Here is a 16,679-nt window from a genome sequence, read left to right on the forward strand (position 1 = left end):
CTGTGATTTTCCTTCTAGGAGTAGCAGTGACTCAGCTTATTCCATCACATTAAGCCCTCTTGTTCTCTAAAATGCAGTGATATTTGCCTTACCTGACATGGAATAAGGGAAGGGAATGAAGTTCAATGAGTTGAAAATTGAAATAATATGTGAGAAAAAGAGCAAAGTTTAAATTTGGATATAATTTATATTTTGAAAACATAATATAGTAAGATTTTATTACCCAAAGGTGCCATTGCTGGTTTTTCATTTTCTCTGTATTATAAACTGAATCTATTATTCATTTCACAAAGAATGATTATTAATTGTAAAATCAGGAAGAATTCACAGAAAAGATTAAAATTGTCTTAGGCTGAATAGTTGTAAGGATCATATGCAGAATCTAAATATTAGATCAATATCAAGTAACTGAAAGGCAAGAGATATGTAAACATGGTTATCCAGATCATCCTTTTTGAAGTTTCCTGTATTCATTGATGAATTGCTATCAAATTTTTGGACCTTTAAAAATGAAATAGGTAGAGAAACCCCCCCAATAAATATCTACGTGCTCCATGCATTTAACAAAAGGGACACAAGAAAAACTTTCTACTAAAAGATAAAAATAATGTTTTGGGTGAGTCCTTAAAAAAAGTATCAAGATTACAGGGCATGTAGGTGCTCAGTTGTGGCTGACTCTGTGACTCCATGGACTCCTCTGTCCATGGGATTTCCCAGGTAAGAATACTGGAGGAGGTCGCCATTTCCTTTTCCAGAGGATCTACCTGACCCAGAGATCAAACCCGATCTGTGTGCTGCATTAGCAGGCAGATTATTTTTTTTGCCACTGTGCCTCCTGGGAAGCCCAAAAGTATCAAGAGGCTGACATTAAATCAGACTTCACAGTTTATAATATACCTCCCTTGCTTTTGTTTTACTCTCTCTATGTGATTGGAGGTGTTTCTATACGCGGTAGTGATATTAATAACTTTTGTTCTTCCTAGAAAAGTAAGTCTGAACTCTCTGCGGTTTGTGCTCTGTCTTTCCTTGGAGATGGGAAACTGAACTAACTCATTGAATAGAGAGACTTTCTCTCTGAGGATATGGAAATGCCATTAACTGACCTGATTTTTCTCTTTCTCCCCTGGATAACACTCTCAGTCAGAAAATTAGCATTCACAATGTGAGCCTTTCAGAGGATGATGCAAGTGTGATGTTTTGAAATCACCATTACTGAATTTTTATTTTGAAAAATAAACATATAGCAAAAAATGTAAGTGTTGCCACAGAAAAATATTGAATGAAAAATAGTATATAAAGGCTTCAGTTCCACAGTTTGAACTCCTACAGCCCAGAATTCCGCGGCCACCTCAGTAGGAGGGAGAGCAGAAAGCAGTTCTCAGGCCTCTCTGACCTGCAGGGCTGGAGACAAGCAGCCCCAACCCCGACTCAGGGTCAAGATTTCCACCTGGAGATGGCCATTAGGAGTCCTAGGAAGACCTTACACCCTGTCCTTTTTCTGGCATCATCGCTGATGCAGCCTCCTCCTTCCACAGAGACCTGCCTTCCCCGAGAGCAGCATGTCTTTCAGGAGAACCCAGTCTGCCGGGGTCTGAGTCTGGGCTGTCCTGATGGTCAGTGGGTCTGGCCCCACCACTGCGGGACCCACCCGAGGGGTGCATGGAGCTAGAGGCTCTCAGAAACCCATTCCAGGGGCTCCAAGAGGGACGCCAAGTCTGCACAGCCACAAGGCTCAGAGCCTACATTTCTGGGAAGGATCTTGGCTTCTGTCTGCCCAGGAGTCCACAGGCCCAGTAGGGAGTTAGGAGGATGTGCGTGGCAATGGGAGAATGGCCGTATTCCCGTATCTTAAATGGGTTGCTCCAGGTAACCCCAAGATCTTTTTGTCTGCAAGTGCCTGACAGGGCCCTGGAGTCTGGGCCTTCCTGAGGATACTGTCTCTCGATGGACATGGCCGGAGTGTCAGAAAAGAACTCAGATCCGCAGGCACCATGTGCGGGTCTTGGTGAGAGTCAGTGTTGGAAACAGGGGTGCTGGACCATTGAGCCAGAGAGGGTCCGTGGGGATTCCGGGGCTGTGGCCTCGTCAAGGCTCTCAGAAGCTCCACTGGTGCCTGAACCCTGCAGGTTCCCTGGCATTGCACCTGCCCTCCCGCTGCCTCTTCCTGTTCGAGGCCCCGAGGATGGCTCTCTGTCCAGGGTGAACTCAGGAGAGAAGCGACTGAGTTAGAAAAAGAAAGATAAATATCTTGTGATATTGACTATATGTGGAATCTAAAATATTGGTACAACTGAGGTTATTTACAAAAGAAAGACACAGATGGAGAAAACAAACTTAAGGTACCAGGCGCTAAGAAACAGAGTTGAAAATGGAAGGGAAAAAGTTGAGATCTGGATGATCATACACCCATTCCTATGCAGAGAGCTATAATAAATAAGGATCTTCTGTGTAGCATGGAAAATTCTATTCTATACTCTGTAATGACCTGTATGGAAAAAAATTTTTTTAAAGAGTGGATATATGTATTTATATAATTGATTCACCAGGCTGTACAAGAAAAACTTACACAACCTTGAAAATCAAGGATATTCCAATGAAAATTTAAAAATAAATAAATTTTCTCATCTAGTAACCTTCCCTGAGTGAACTGTCAGAGCCCGTCATTGAGTAAATAGAAAAATGTTTTGAGGACTAGAATGCAAACACAGTTTAGTAAAGAAATCCTGAAGAGATCGCTGCCGAAACTTAACAGACGATATCATATTTCTTTCCCAAATTATCTATTATTTTCTAGTCAATCTTGTATTGCACAAAACAATAACATAATCATTAACTCCACAACCTAGCATCAATATTTCCACTGTGCATAATAAAATGAGAGGGTATGAGGTCATATGCAAGGAATGAGGAACAGGATTAGAGTCTTAGAGAAAAACCACCGACAGCTATTTTATGCAGAGTTACAGACATAAAGAGAAGAAACAATAGTGTGTAACTTAAACAGAAGAACAAAACAAAAAATAGCAAATAAAAATATTCTGAAGGAAAAATATCATGCAGAACTGAATGAAAATAAAACGTAGAAGAATTTTAGTTCAGATGAGGTTGAGAGTACCTATCAGAGACTAGAGGGCTATCTCAGACAGCACAGTCCGTGGTATTTGGCGAAGACTGAGTGTTCCATGTTGAAAAATGGAATCTGAAGGACTCTCCTTTCTGAAGAAGTGTCACAGAGCGAATACAGGCAAATTCAGACAGCCAACTATATCTAGTGGGTGATGAGTCTGGATGGGTCAGTGAAATTAGGACTATTGTATTGTTCATGAAATGAAGATATGAAATTCATATTTGGGGAGTTCAATTATTTCCAAACAATAACTTCATGGATAACAAGTGTAAACCATGATGTGACTTCACCAGAATGAAATATGTAAAGACATATATATGAAACACACACATGCACACACACACATATATGCATATTTTGTGTATGTATATATATATATGCATACTTTTGTGTTGTGTATATATGTGTGTGTGTGTGTATGTGTGTGTGTGCACATGAGAGGAACTTGCATCAAAGGAGTCTACTGAGATTTGAAACCACGCTGCTCCCTTTCTTCTCCTCTGACAATTCCACACTCTCATTCAGTTTCCTATCTGTTCCATTCCTACCACCAACATGAGCAGCTTGTCTAGGAAGTTACAGCTCTTTAATGCTAAGATTTAAGAGACTTTTGTCTTAATTTCCAAGTTTCATTTCACTTAATAGCATCCCATTTTGACCACAGATTCTTTAAAAAAATGATGTTTAAAATAATGGTTGAGTCTGTGACAATCTCATGTGAGTTTACTGACTTAGGAATATTTTAAAACCAATGAATCTAAGTGACAGCAATCATTACAAAATGATTCATGGAAGCAACCTCAATGTCCATCAGCAGCCGGATGGATAAGAAAGCTGTGGTACATATACACAATGGAGTATTACTCAGCCATTAAAAAGAATACATTTGAATCAGTTCTAATGAGGTGGATGAAACTGGAGCTGATTATACAGAGTGAAGTAAGCCAGAAAGAAAAACACCAATACAGTATACTAATGCATATATATGGAATTTAGAAAGATGGTAACGATAACCCTGTATGTGAGACAGCAAAAGAGACACAAATTTATAAAACAGTCTTATGGACTCTGTGGGAGAGTGTGAGGGTGGGATGATTTGGGAGACTGGCAATGAAACATGTAAAATATCATATGTGAAATTAATGGCCAGTCCAGGTTTGATGCATGATACAGGATACTTGGGGCTGGTGCACTGGGATGACCCAGAGGGATGGTATGAGGAGGGAGGCAGGAGGGGGGTTCAGGATGGGGAACACATGTACACCCATGGCGGATTCATGTTGATGTATGGCAAAACCAATACAATATTGTAAACTAATTAGTCTCCAGTTAAAATAATAATTTTTTTTATATTTTAAAAAATTCCAGAGGAAAACCCAAAAAACAAACGAACAAACAAAAAATAATTCAAACACTGAAGAAGATAACATCTGCCAGGAAGCATTTAACAGGAGGCTTCCTGTGTGCTATTTTGGATCTGTCAGGAATCCTCTGTTCCTTATTAACTCCTGAATATTTAGGAGTTAAGAGGAGAGGCAAGCCTCTCCCAGAGCTGAGGGATCCAGGCATTTCCTTCGTTAGTTTTTCAATAGGATGATAAGTACCCTCTTCCTTTTTATGAACCATATGGTAAAAGTGATTATTTACAACTTTCTCTCTCTTTAATATGGATCGCCTATGTTTTGTAAGTCAGGAATTTTAATCTTTATCTTTGCTGAGAATAACTACACTATGTTGATTAAAACACCTTTGCTCCATCAGAGCTCTTGTCCCTGTGTCTTTCTTTCTCTTTCTTTTTCTCTCTCTCTCTCAGGCTATTTCTTTGGAGTGCAGAGGCCCTCTGAGTTCACCTTCCTGCCTGGGCCTCTAAGACCCTCTCAAGAAGGTGCTCTGCACCTTCACCCCATCAATAGGGCACCTGAGGCCTCCGTGAACAGAGCAAACCCCGTGCGAGGGGCTTTCTTGGCTTTCTGGATAAACCAAGGAATATCAGCCTCTTTCTCTCCTTTGCCTTCTTATTGTCGACTGCGGACCACCAGGTTCTGGTCCATTAAAGGACCACAACAAACATTAAAGATTAAAAGTCACAGATATCAGCCAAGATCACGTAAGGTGATTTAAGGTACCAAAATTTCAATATTATTAGCATTACCATATTATTATCACTGCAATCAGTAGTGTTTTCTAAATTGTTGCATTTATTGAGAAATAGAGTGTATACTCAGGTCATTCTGTAGGTGGGCAGTTCCATGTATGAAGCTTAAATTGATAAAATTTGCATGAGATTTATAATTAATTATGCTTAATGGCATATGATCTCGTAATGGGTTTCTGTTGTTTCAACCTGACTAGGCTGTAATATAAGGATTTAAGGTAATCCACCAGCCACTTTGTGGAACACTCACATCTCCTGCAGTTATTCAAGCAGATACTAATCTAGGTGATGCTGTGAAGAGGTTTTGAAGATGTAAATCCATGATATAGACTCTAATCTAAGGAGATTATGCAGATGCACTGATTTAATCAACAGGAGGTCTTTAAAAGATGCATAGTAACTCCTGGAACAAAATTCCAGACAATAAGTGGATCAGTATTACTCTCAATGCCTCAGTCTCCTGTGGGCAACAGCTTTGCCCTGAATAACTTGGATTCCAGCCTGCTTGTGTTTACCCTTCCTGAGGAAGCACCCTCCTGTCCTCACACTTTTCTGTAACCATCACAGGAGCAAATTCCCTGTGAACATGAGCTCTGTCTTTCTCTCTCTCTCCTATAATTGAACCCTAACTGATACAAACCTGATACACTTATGATAACTATTAGCTTAACTTTGACTATAAATCTTATGTATAGTCCATTGACTGATACAACTCCAAGAATATTAAGGTAGATGTACCCAAAATTTTCACGGAAAATGGTGATTTTTTATTGCTGCAAATTCTTGGGAATAAAACTTACTTGCATTGCATCTTCTTGGGTCAAGGAAAAAGAGGACCACTCTTACGCCTAATTAAAGACCTTGCCTGGCTTAGTAGGAGATGCCAGTTTGGAAAATTTACATTTAGGAAGAAAATATAAATGCACCTTCTTAGAAGAAATGTATCATCAGTAATTTTCTGCTCTTTACTCCTGACTGCATGTGAGGTGTGGTTTCCGCTGCTTGCTAGTTGCCCTCCAGACTATCATCTATGTATACCTTCAACAATCACCAACTTGCATGATTTTGTTCATGAAATTTGCTTTCTATGCTTATTTTATTTTCATTCATGTATTTTTATGATTTTTCTCATTGCAACAAATTTAATTACCAAGGAGTTTATAAAGGAAACATTTTACAAAGTAAAGCCCCAATCATAATTACCAACTGCAATGTTCTCATCATTGGTCTATGATCTATTCCTTTTCTATGGATTTCTCCTCATGGGCTCCTGTACTGGAACTACAGTGGGGAAATTTTAATGAGAGATGGGCTAGGTGACATTAAGAAAGTTTCCAAAATCTTGGTATCTCGCTTTCTTACTTCCTTAATATAGAAGTAGGCCACTCTCCAACTGGGACTGAATGGATTGGGGCAGAACTATTTCCATATGTATATTTAAGCTCTGATCTGCCACTAAAATGTTTCTTTCTGACTTAGAAAAGTAAAAATAGAAAAAAATTCATGTTTCATTTGAATGAGGTACTCCACTTGTTTTCCAGGCAGCTTCTGCATTTATTCTTAGCAGAAATCCTGACTCTTTGTCACTAATACATATCCCACTGATGTATGAATGATATTGGAAATCTGTTTAACATTAAGGCTCTCTCATTATTTGCTCTTTTCTCCCCCTCTAGGTTCCTGGCTTTTTTGTTTGCTTGTTTGTTTTCATGAACAATTGTATCTTTTATAAGTGAAAGTGAAGTCTCTCAGTCGTGTCCAACTCTTTGTGACCCCGTGGACTGTAGCCCACCAGGCTCCTCCATCCCTGGGATTCTCCAGGCAAGAATACTGGAGTGGGTTGCCATTTCCTTCTCCAGGGGATCTTTCCGACCCAGGGATCAAACCCAGGTCTCCCGCATTGCAGGCAGATGCTTTAACTTCTGAGCCACCAGGGAAGCCCTATAAGTTATTGTATCTTTTATATATGAAAAAATTGAGTTTGAATATTAATCTTGTTTTCAGAAGTAATCTTAGTGATTTATTTATTTTATTTTTTGTATACTCTTATTTTTTTTTTACTTTATTGTTTATTAGTGTGTTTCAGGTGAACATTTGTAACATCAGAAATAATGATCATACTCGACTTTTTATACCTAAAGTTTATTTCTTACTGTGTTTTGCCAGTTTTCTAAAAAACATATTAATAGTGATGATGTATTGTTGTCTGGATTGTGGCCATTAAAGACACTCCAAAGCTTTAAGACAGAATTTGCAACTACTAATATGATTTAAATTTATGTTTAAATTAACATAAGTTTAAATTATTCTTAAGCATCTATTTATTAACTTATTTAGTTTTAGGTTTTTTTTTTTTTAATCTCAGTTGGTAAAGAATCCACTTGCATACAGGAGACCCTGGTTTGATTCCTGGGTTGGGAAAATCCCCTGGGGAAGGGATAAGCTACCCACTACAGTGATCTTGGGCTTCCCTTGTGTCTCAGCTGGTAAAGAATCTGCCTGCAACGTGGGAGACCTGGGTTCGATCCCTCGGTTGGGAAGATCCCCTGGAGAAGGGAAAGGTGACCCAACCCAGTATTCTTGCCTGAGAATACCATGGACTGTATTCCGTGGGTTGCAAAGAGTTGGACACGACTGAGCAACTTTCACTTTCATTTCAGTTCATGATGTGTACTAGTATGTTCATGGCGTGCTTTCTTTCAACTATCAGTCTGATTTTTCCTCAGACACATTAATATAAGGCAACTGTATTAATTGGTTACTTTCAAAAATACTGTTGTTTTCCAGAAATAACCCACATTTAATGCTCTACTGAGAATATGACAAATTCAGACAGATTCTCTCAACCTTTGTTAGAGTGGAAATTCATATTTATGCAAGGCCCCATGGTATGCAAGATTCATCACATGCTATGTTTTTTCTTTCTTTTTTGATGACCTAGATGTTAATCCTGTGTTCCACAATAACATAACCCACAGGAAAACTTGGAAATTATTCAAAGTCCAAACAATTCTCTAACTCCTTTCTCTAGATTGTTATTTTGTAATACACAGTAAACCACTCATCTGCAGATTTGCTTTTCTTGATTTCAGTTACTCAGGTGGTTAAAACCTTGTTCAGGAAATATTAAATGGAAAATCTTAGAAATAAATAATTCAAATATATTTTATTGTGAGCCATTCTATGCAGTGCAATGAAATTCCACACCATCCAGCTTTATCCCAACGAGAACATATATTGTCACTTTGTCCTGCTTATCCCACCTTCATTGACTTAACTTTCTGGGCTATCATATCCATGGTCATATAAATCACACTAGGTGTCTTCAAGTAGCCCTTATTTAATAATGGCCCTTAAGTATGGTGATAACAATGGTGGTATTTCAGATATGCCAAAGGGAAGCCATAGGGTCCATCCTTTAGGAGATTCTTTCTGTCTTTTCCCTTATACTATTGCAACAGAAAAAGACATGCAAATTCTGAGTTCTCTAAAAGAAATGCTTTTCCCAGTTTCCAGGGCAATGGCGATTTCCCTGCAAATCAGATTTCATCCTGAGGTTGAATAGATGTACATAGGGCAGAGCAGATTATGAGGAAGCCGGAGAAGTTTGCAGGCTGATGTAGGCCTGGCTGTTGACCAGGTCTGCCTATGCTGTACAGGTTCTGGGTTCCTGTATTGAGGTCCAGGAAGTGGGAAGCACATGATCATATTGTGGTGAATTTAGGAAGCTCATGAAGGAAGTGAAAAACCACAACATATATTCTGGACACATGGTAACAAGAGAAGAATTTATTGTCAGCAATATGGAGGACAACCAAGTGAAGTTTGCATTTAACACTATCTTCACATCAAATAACAATAAAGGAAGTTCCATTACAGTAGAAAGAGCCTAAAGATCAGGAAGTCTCCTTGATATGCTGCAGTGGACAAGGGCTCCCTCAAGAGAAGGAGTCCTGAGCATCCCATCTGGGCTGTGACTCAGAGCCTCACCTGTGGCCAGTGCAGATGAAGGGCCTGACAGGGAAAGTGCACACGCCATCATCGTACCGCCAAAGGAGGGTGCGCTTGGCAGCATCCACGAAAGTAATACTCCCACTGTCACAATCAAGGAACACCCCAACCCTTTCCAGAGGTCTCTCTATGTACAGAGGTGTGGTGGGGGCTGTGGTCCAGAGTTGGTAATGGTCATCCTGCTTCACACACACAAGGAGAAAGTTATCCCTGTTGGACTCGTCCAGTATGCTATCATCCTTCCTTATCCAGGAATCCTTACAGACGCCTACAGCCCAATCCCAAGAGCTGTCCACAAACATCTCCCAGTACTGTTTGCCAGAGGTGAAGCTCTGGTCTCCCCATGAGGCAAAATACTTTGCTGTTCCACCATCCGAAGATGCATGGAGGCTGTCATGTTCATATGTCAGACGTCTTGCATCATCAAACAGCCTGATGTGATGACTGCTTACTTCATTACTGAATAAAAAGTTGACTGTGGAGAGATGAGAGAAAATGCCAGTCAAAACCAATGTTAAAATTCAAATTATCTACCAGAGAAGGTGGTCCACCTGGAGTCTCACTGCAAATATATTGTAAGATTGGAAGGGCAGTTCTGATTGAAAAGTATTGGGTTTAACTATTGCTCACATATCTGCTGAAGAAAGAACTAATTAAAATGGAGATAACTTCCTACAAGTTCAGCAATTATAAGTTAGAGGGAGGTCAAGGTGACTTCTGGCTGGGTATAATATTGTGTATTTATTACATCTAAAAGACTGGACTCCTGGGCATCGATCACCTCCAAGACCATGACAGCATATCTTATCCTCACCTTCACCACCACAGTGCAAGGAAAAAAGCTGCATTGTAGAACGGAAAATTGGTGATCACTCTACAATTACAGATAAGTTAGCAAATGGACACTGAAGAAATACAACCTAAGGATGGCGTCTTCAAAGTAGCTAATTTGTAGAGCTTTTCTGTCTTTGATCTGTGGTTCCAAACTGAGGCCTAGTGTTCCACTTCCTGCTAAGTCACCCTCGAGGGTGAGGTTTATCATGGACCTCATTGTGGCCTCATCATCCAACCATTTTCTTACTTGTGATTTCTGCATTTGATTTTTGAGGCTTATGTATTTTGTCAAATAATGTGAATGGAAAAACACTTTATGCTTTCAATTCTTAAGAACTTTTTAAGCAAAAATTTTTTTTAGGACTTTCCTGGTGGCACAGTGGATAAGATGCTTCCTGCAAATTTAGGGGACATTCCTAACCTGGGAAGATTCCACATGCTGTGGAGCTACTGAACCTGTGGATTATGACTACTGAGCCTGTGCTCTTGAGCCCAGGACCCACCACTACTGAGCCCACATGCTACAATTATTGAAGCTCACTCATCAAGAGTCTCCTGTGCTCTGCAGCAAGAGAAGCCACTGCAATGAGAAGCAACCACAGTAGTGAAGAGTAACCTGGCTCACCCCAGCAAGAGAAACCTGGGCAAAGCAACAAAGACACAGTGTGGCTAAAACTAAATAAAGAAAGAAATATTTTAAAAATAACACACAAAAAAGAAAAGAAAATGTATTCTTAAAAAATGTTTTAAAACTCTAACTGCACTTAAACTCTGAAATTTAGTTATTTATTTTAATTGTGGTTAATTACTTTAATATCCTGTTTTAATTACCAGTTTTCTAGAAGTCAGTGAACAGCTGACATTGTATGTCATGATATTTCTAGGGCTCAAGATGTCATTTTGGGAGCATGTTACTTTTTTCATTATACAAATTTTTATGAAATTTAAAAATATTTGATGAGGCCTGAATCAAATCAGCATCTGCACCAGCCTGCATGTATTCTGTAAGGACTTTAGTGACTCTGTGACCATATATGTCTTCACCTGTCTATTTGCAGGCTGTTTCCCTGCACAAGGTGAAAGCTAAGCAGGAAAAGAGTCTCTGTGGACACCATCACTGAAGGACCCCGCAGGGCAGACACACCAATGGGGTGACACTCACCTCGGAAGAGGTTGAGCCAGTCCATCAGTCCAGACATGGGGCGTGCAGGGAGTTCTGGGAGCAGAGGCTGAGGCACGTGCAGCTGTGCTGACTCACTCCTGTAAGAGAAAGATGGGGTTCATCCTTCTGCTGCCCAGGGCTTCTTAAACACAGCCTTTGCTATAAGACAGCATGCTTCAGCTGAACATTCTTCATCTAAATCCCTTCTCCACCCTCATAGAATTGAGCTGTTTTCGGAAATTAATTCTCACGCTTCTTCTTGCCCTGATTCCAGCCCATATCTCAGGGGAAATTGCCTCTGTAACCTCAAACTTGGAAAAAAGTAGTCTTTGCACCTCTACGTGCTTGTGATTTCAATATCTAAATCAGAAATTACTGACCTTTAAGAAATTTTTGCACTGAGCTGGATAATACCTCCCTCTGCCACAGCAACAAAAAGGCTAACTTCCTTTTGAGCAAGAAATCATACTCAGCAAAACAGGTGCAGACACACGTACACAAGCAATCTAGCATTATCTAGGCAAGTTAAGTCATTGCTTTGTTAAGTGCTGCTGTATCTCTTTCAGAGCCCCCAGGTGCCCTCATCAGTATCAAAAAGCTTACCGTTTCAGCTTGTCTTCCAATTCCTGGCAAGGAAAAAAAAAAAAAGACAAGTTAGACCTTGTATATAGGCAACCAGGATTTGGCTTGGCAAAACTTCAGTAGAGTCCTAATCACCACCACCAGAAAACAGTCTGAGAAATCTGTTTTCCTTTTCTTTCTGAAAAAAAAAACAAACCCTCTGAGACAACATATTTTACATGGATAGAATGTGTTCTTGATAAGTTAATAGAATGGAAGATGCAACGGAAAGGACAAGAGTTCTGATGACTCACCCTCTGCTTTCTGCATAATGATCTTTCCTGGGGCTTTTACCCAAAGTGCAGTAAGCTCCAAAGTAATGTCAAATGAAACCTGGTACATCCCAACAGGAATTGGAAATATACATATGCACATTTATATGTATATCTATACACATATACATACGCATATGAGCTTTGTCCAAATGTCTCCCATTATTACACATTTGGAGACCAAAAAATGGAATCAGTACATAAGCTGTTCCTTTCTGGCTTTAATAGAAGCAAGTTACACAAGGAGATTTTGAAAAGGGAATATTCCCTGGGGAACATCTAGGATCAAAATACTGTAAAGCTTGCTCAGGCATAATTCTAATGCTGCTAAGTCGCTTCAGTCGTGTCCAACTCTGTGCGACCCCATAGATGGTGGCCCATCAGGCTCCACCGTCCCTGGGATTCTTCAGGCAAGAACACTGGAGTGGGTTGCCATTTCCTTCTCCAATGCACGAAAGAGAAAAGTGAAAGTGAAGTTGCTCAGTCATGTCCGGCTCTTAGCCATAGCGACCCCATGGATTGCAGCCTACCAGGCTTCTCTGGAGTGGGGTACCATTGCCTTCTCTGAAATTATTCCTGAGTAAACTATAAATGGAAAATAACTACAATGTACAACACTTTATAATGACTTAAAAGTACTATTTACATTTAGAGTATGTATTTTAAATATTATTAAAACAGAACTTAATATATCAACTTTATTAATTATATGTACATAATTTATACAAAAATGTTAAGGATTTTTTCCCCCATGGTTATAAGGACACCTCTAATCAAATTTTATCTATAATATTTCCAAGTAGGAGAGAATCCCACCTTAGTCACAGAGAGTGAAGAAATATACCATGTCAGGGACGTCAAAGGTGTGAACTTCAAGTCATGTATTTTCAAACACATCCTCAGTTCTTACCTGGAGCAGCTCCACGTCTAGTTTAGAGCACATTTGAATGAGCTCCTTGTGTATTTCTCGGAGCTCTCTCTTCTTTCCGATTATTTCCTCTTGCCTTCTTATGAGTTGATTGTATATGTTTTGGCCTTCTTTTATAACACTCTCTACATAGTCATCTTCTTCCTCTGGGAGAAATGGGGGTGCCATCTGATAAGTTCTCCTAATCATGTCTCCATGTCGATACACATAAAACTGTTGAGAAATGAATTTCAACATCATTTAGTTTGCTCTGATTCATGTTCTCTCCCAAGAAGCTACATCCATCCTAAATGCATGCCCTCCCTCATCTCAGAAGCCCAGTTCATTCCTCTTTCCTTCACTTTGTTTTTATTCTTTTTAATTGATCAGAAACCAAACCTACCCTTTCCTCAAACAACTGTCATCTAATTCAGGAGTTCCTGAAACACTTGGAGAAAATCTTTTCATGAATCATTTCTTTCATATGCCTCCTGTTAAATGTGAAAGAGCCCATATAAGCAATTGAAATTTATGGGTGATTCATATGTCATATGCAATTTCCTCATTTCAATGCTAATACATAAGCTTGTGTTTCACCTAATATCTCCTGGCCTTCTCTTAGTGCCATGAAACATCTTTCTAAAAATGATTGCCTGTCCTCGAAGAGTTGTCCAGCCTCAATCATTTCTTTCTAGTGTTCTTTTCTCTATGAATCAGTTTTCTTCCTCCCCATAAGTTCACAGTCTTCTTCCCATATTGTTTGGAAGATCATTTCTCTTCACTCCATTTTACATTCCTCCTGGTATTGAATGATTCACTCTCTCATGCGCCAACTCTTTCTCCTTGTTCCTTTCCCCCTGAGTTGTTTAACATGTCACATTTTCTCCAACTTGAACCAATATCACCCTCTAGCCAGAGAGCAATCACTCTTCACCAGGATGGGCACACTCCTTAAAGTGCTGTCCGTGTTTGCTTTGTATCACCTGGGCTCATGTACTAATCAGATTGAAGTACCTTGTGGTTCCCAATGACATGCCTTTTACTTTCTGGAATGTATGACTGACAGAAATCTGTTCCTGAAATAACCCCTGGCTTTTTAAACATTTACTTGAACTTCAAAACTGGAATTGATCTTAAACTTGAGAAGCTTTCCATGAGATCCTGAATCACATCTATGTAATCATCCACATCACACCATAAACCTCCACCTTAGAACTTTCTTCTAATGGGTATTTTGTTTTATTTATTGATCCATTGGATTCTAAAGAGCTCAAGAGGCATGAAAATGTTGGTTGAATGGTGCTTAGAAGATTTTTTCTGACGGTGTTCAACTCACTCTCTGAATTTCACTATACATGTTGATTTCAGCTCACTTTATTAATGGTAAGTTTCTCTCTGTCTGCCTCAATCTGTTTTTTCAGAGAAATATGTTCTTCTACTTACCATCCAAGGGTCAGTTCCTCTGCCATGTTTCTTGAGATTTCTTTCAGTTTCTTGAATCTTTTCCCATAAAGATCTTATTTGGTTTGCCAACATTTCCTGTAAAATAATTATGACTTTTAGTACAAGAAAATAAAATACATTGGAGTTTCAGAGCCCAAAGATAGGGGTGTACTGACAGTTATGTGACAGTTATTAGATAAAAGTCCTCGAGGGAGACGCTAACAGACTACGACAGGTCATCAGGTGTCCCTGTTTTTCCTCACTCATGATCTCTTGTATGAAATTCTACACTAAAAATCCACACACCATTAGGTAATATCTGCCTAAGGTATGACTAATTTTCATCTGCTGCGACAACTTATATCAAAATTTGGATATAGGTATGTTTATCTTCTGTAAAATCCAATGTACTGTATCTTCCTTCTTGTCCAGGATTAGAAAACCTGTATTCAATGAAAAGTATTTTTGCACTTGTAGATTTTACAGTTTCTTTCTTAAAATGAAGGACCAACAGTGTCATTAGCATAATAATATATCGCCCAAATAATTTCAGTTAGTTTCATCAGCCAGCCATTGGATACAAGTTCTATAAAGCAGGTATACTGCTCTATATTCTTCACCCTTTATTATTGTTAACTAGATCTGTACGTGGCACTCAGTAAAAGTGAAAGTTGCTCAGTCGTGTTCAACTCTTTGTGACTCCATGAACTGTATAGTCCGTGGAATTCTCCAGGCCAGAATACTGGAGTGGGTAGCGTTTCCTTTCTCCAGGGGATCTTCCCAACCCAGGGATCAAACCCAGGTCTCCAGCATTGCAGGTGGATGCTTTACCAGCTGAGCCACAAGGGAAGCCCAAGAATACTGGAGTGGGTAGCCTATCATTTCTCCATGGGATCTTCCCAACCCAGAATCAAACCGGGGTCTCCTGCATTGCAGGTGAATTCTTTACCAACTCAATAAAGAGAGGGTTTAAGCATCACCATTTTAATCTCTTAGGTGTACCATCCCCAAGCTTCCTAAGTGCTCTCAGAGGCATCACTCACCCAGGATTCCTCAGCAGCCTCTTCTGCGGGACAATGTCTGTGAGTCTTGTGCTCCTGACCTTGAGAGCAGACCAAACAGAGCAAGCTCTTGTCGGCTTCACAGAAGATGGTCTTTGTCTGCTTGTGGGCCCCACACAGGTGTTCCTCACACTTCAGGAATTGCCTGAGATTGGCTTTTCTGACAGTGGACACCAGAGTCTTCAGAAGAAAATTGGTTTTGAAGTTTGTCTGTTCTGATCGTTGTCTGCACACTGGACAACTGGCAGGGACTTTGGCTTGTTCCCAGAAAAGACAAAGACAGGACCTACAGAAGCTGTGCCCACAGCCTATGGTGACTGGGTCTAGAAGGAAATTCAGGCAGACGAGGCAGGTGAGCTCCTTCTGGAAAGCTTCTTGGATTTCTGAGTCCATTTTCCTGAGGGAAGAACATCAGGAGTTTATTCCTCTTTCCCCAAGCCAAAAAAGGAACAAACAAAATTAGACTTGGATTGTGACTAAATAATACACTGCTTTAGGAGCAGAAGAATCTGGATTTTTCATTGGATACAAACGGAAAACAGAAACATAAAGAGAGCTTTCAAGAGCTGCAGAAAATTTTCTCAGTGGCCTAACCAGCACTATTTTCTGACCTCTTTCCCTTCTACCTACTGGAGAAGCTGTTTTGATGAGGTCTTGTTTTCCTCTAGATAGCATGACTTCAGGAGCTTGACTTAATTGACAGCTCTACATGGTGGGTCCTAATTTCTGCAAATAGTCACGATTCTCTATGCCAGTCATTGATTTGGTGTGAGATAGTTGATTAAGCTTGTATCTTTATTATTTCATGTAATTATCATTCATTTTCTTTAGATGTCCTTTTTTTTATCTCAATCTGCATTTTTTTTCCAAAAATATTTCTTTTCTTTTTAAAGCACTTTGAGTACATTCAGAGTCAATAAAGAGGAAACTAAATGTTGACAAATTGTAACTTATTCCAACCAGAGTTTATGACTATACTAAGTGGTTGAATTTTTCTTTCTATCCATACTCATCTGATGCATTTTATATGTTATAGTAATAGTCATCATCAAAAATAATCATGTGATTTAAATTTTACATTGTAAA

At 39.5% G+C, this 16,679-nt stretch overlaps 1 protein-coding gene across 1 annotated transcript; it reads right to left on the bottom strand.

Annotated features, from left to right (window-relative positions):
• LOC108634189 (tripartite motif-containing protein 43-like) lies at positions 9,269-15,986 on the bottom strand. Its single transcript, XM_018042667.1, has 6 exons — positions 15,576-15,986; positions 14,533-14,628; positions 13,093-13,323; positions 11,893-11,915; positions 11,290-11,387; positions 9,269-9,768 (listed from the first exon to the last, which is right to left on the bottom strand). The coding sequence occupies exons 1-6, from the start codon at positions 15,984-15,986 to the stop codon at positions 9,269-9,271; spliced, it is 1,359 nt and encodes a 452-aa protein (XP_017898156.1).

This window comes from Capra hircus, chromosome 29 (assembly GCF_001704415.2).
Source record: "Capra hircus breed San Clemente chromosome 29, ASM170441v1, whole genome shotgun sequence".
Taxonomy (NCBI): domain Eukaryota; kingdom Metazoa; phylum Chordata; class Mammalia; order Artiodactyla; family Bovidae; genus Capra; species Capra hircus.

What these genes read in the sequence shown, in the direction of transcription:
- LOC108634189 (XM_018042667.1), bottom strand. Translation starts at nt 15,986, where the DNA reads ATGGACTCAGAAATCCAAGAAGCTTTCCAGAAGGAGCTCACCTGCCTC. An exon ending in AGGCTGCTGAGGAATCCTGG is followed by an intron (nt 14,629 to 15,575) that starts GTGAGTGATGCC and finishes ATTATTTTACAG; the next exon opens with GAAATGTTGGCAAACCAAAT. An exon ending in TAGACGTGGAGCTGCTCCAG is followed by an intron (nt 11,916 to 13,092) that starts GTAAGAACTGAG and finishes TTTCCTTGCCAG; the next exon opens with GAATTGGAAGACAAGCTGAA.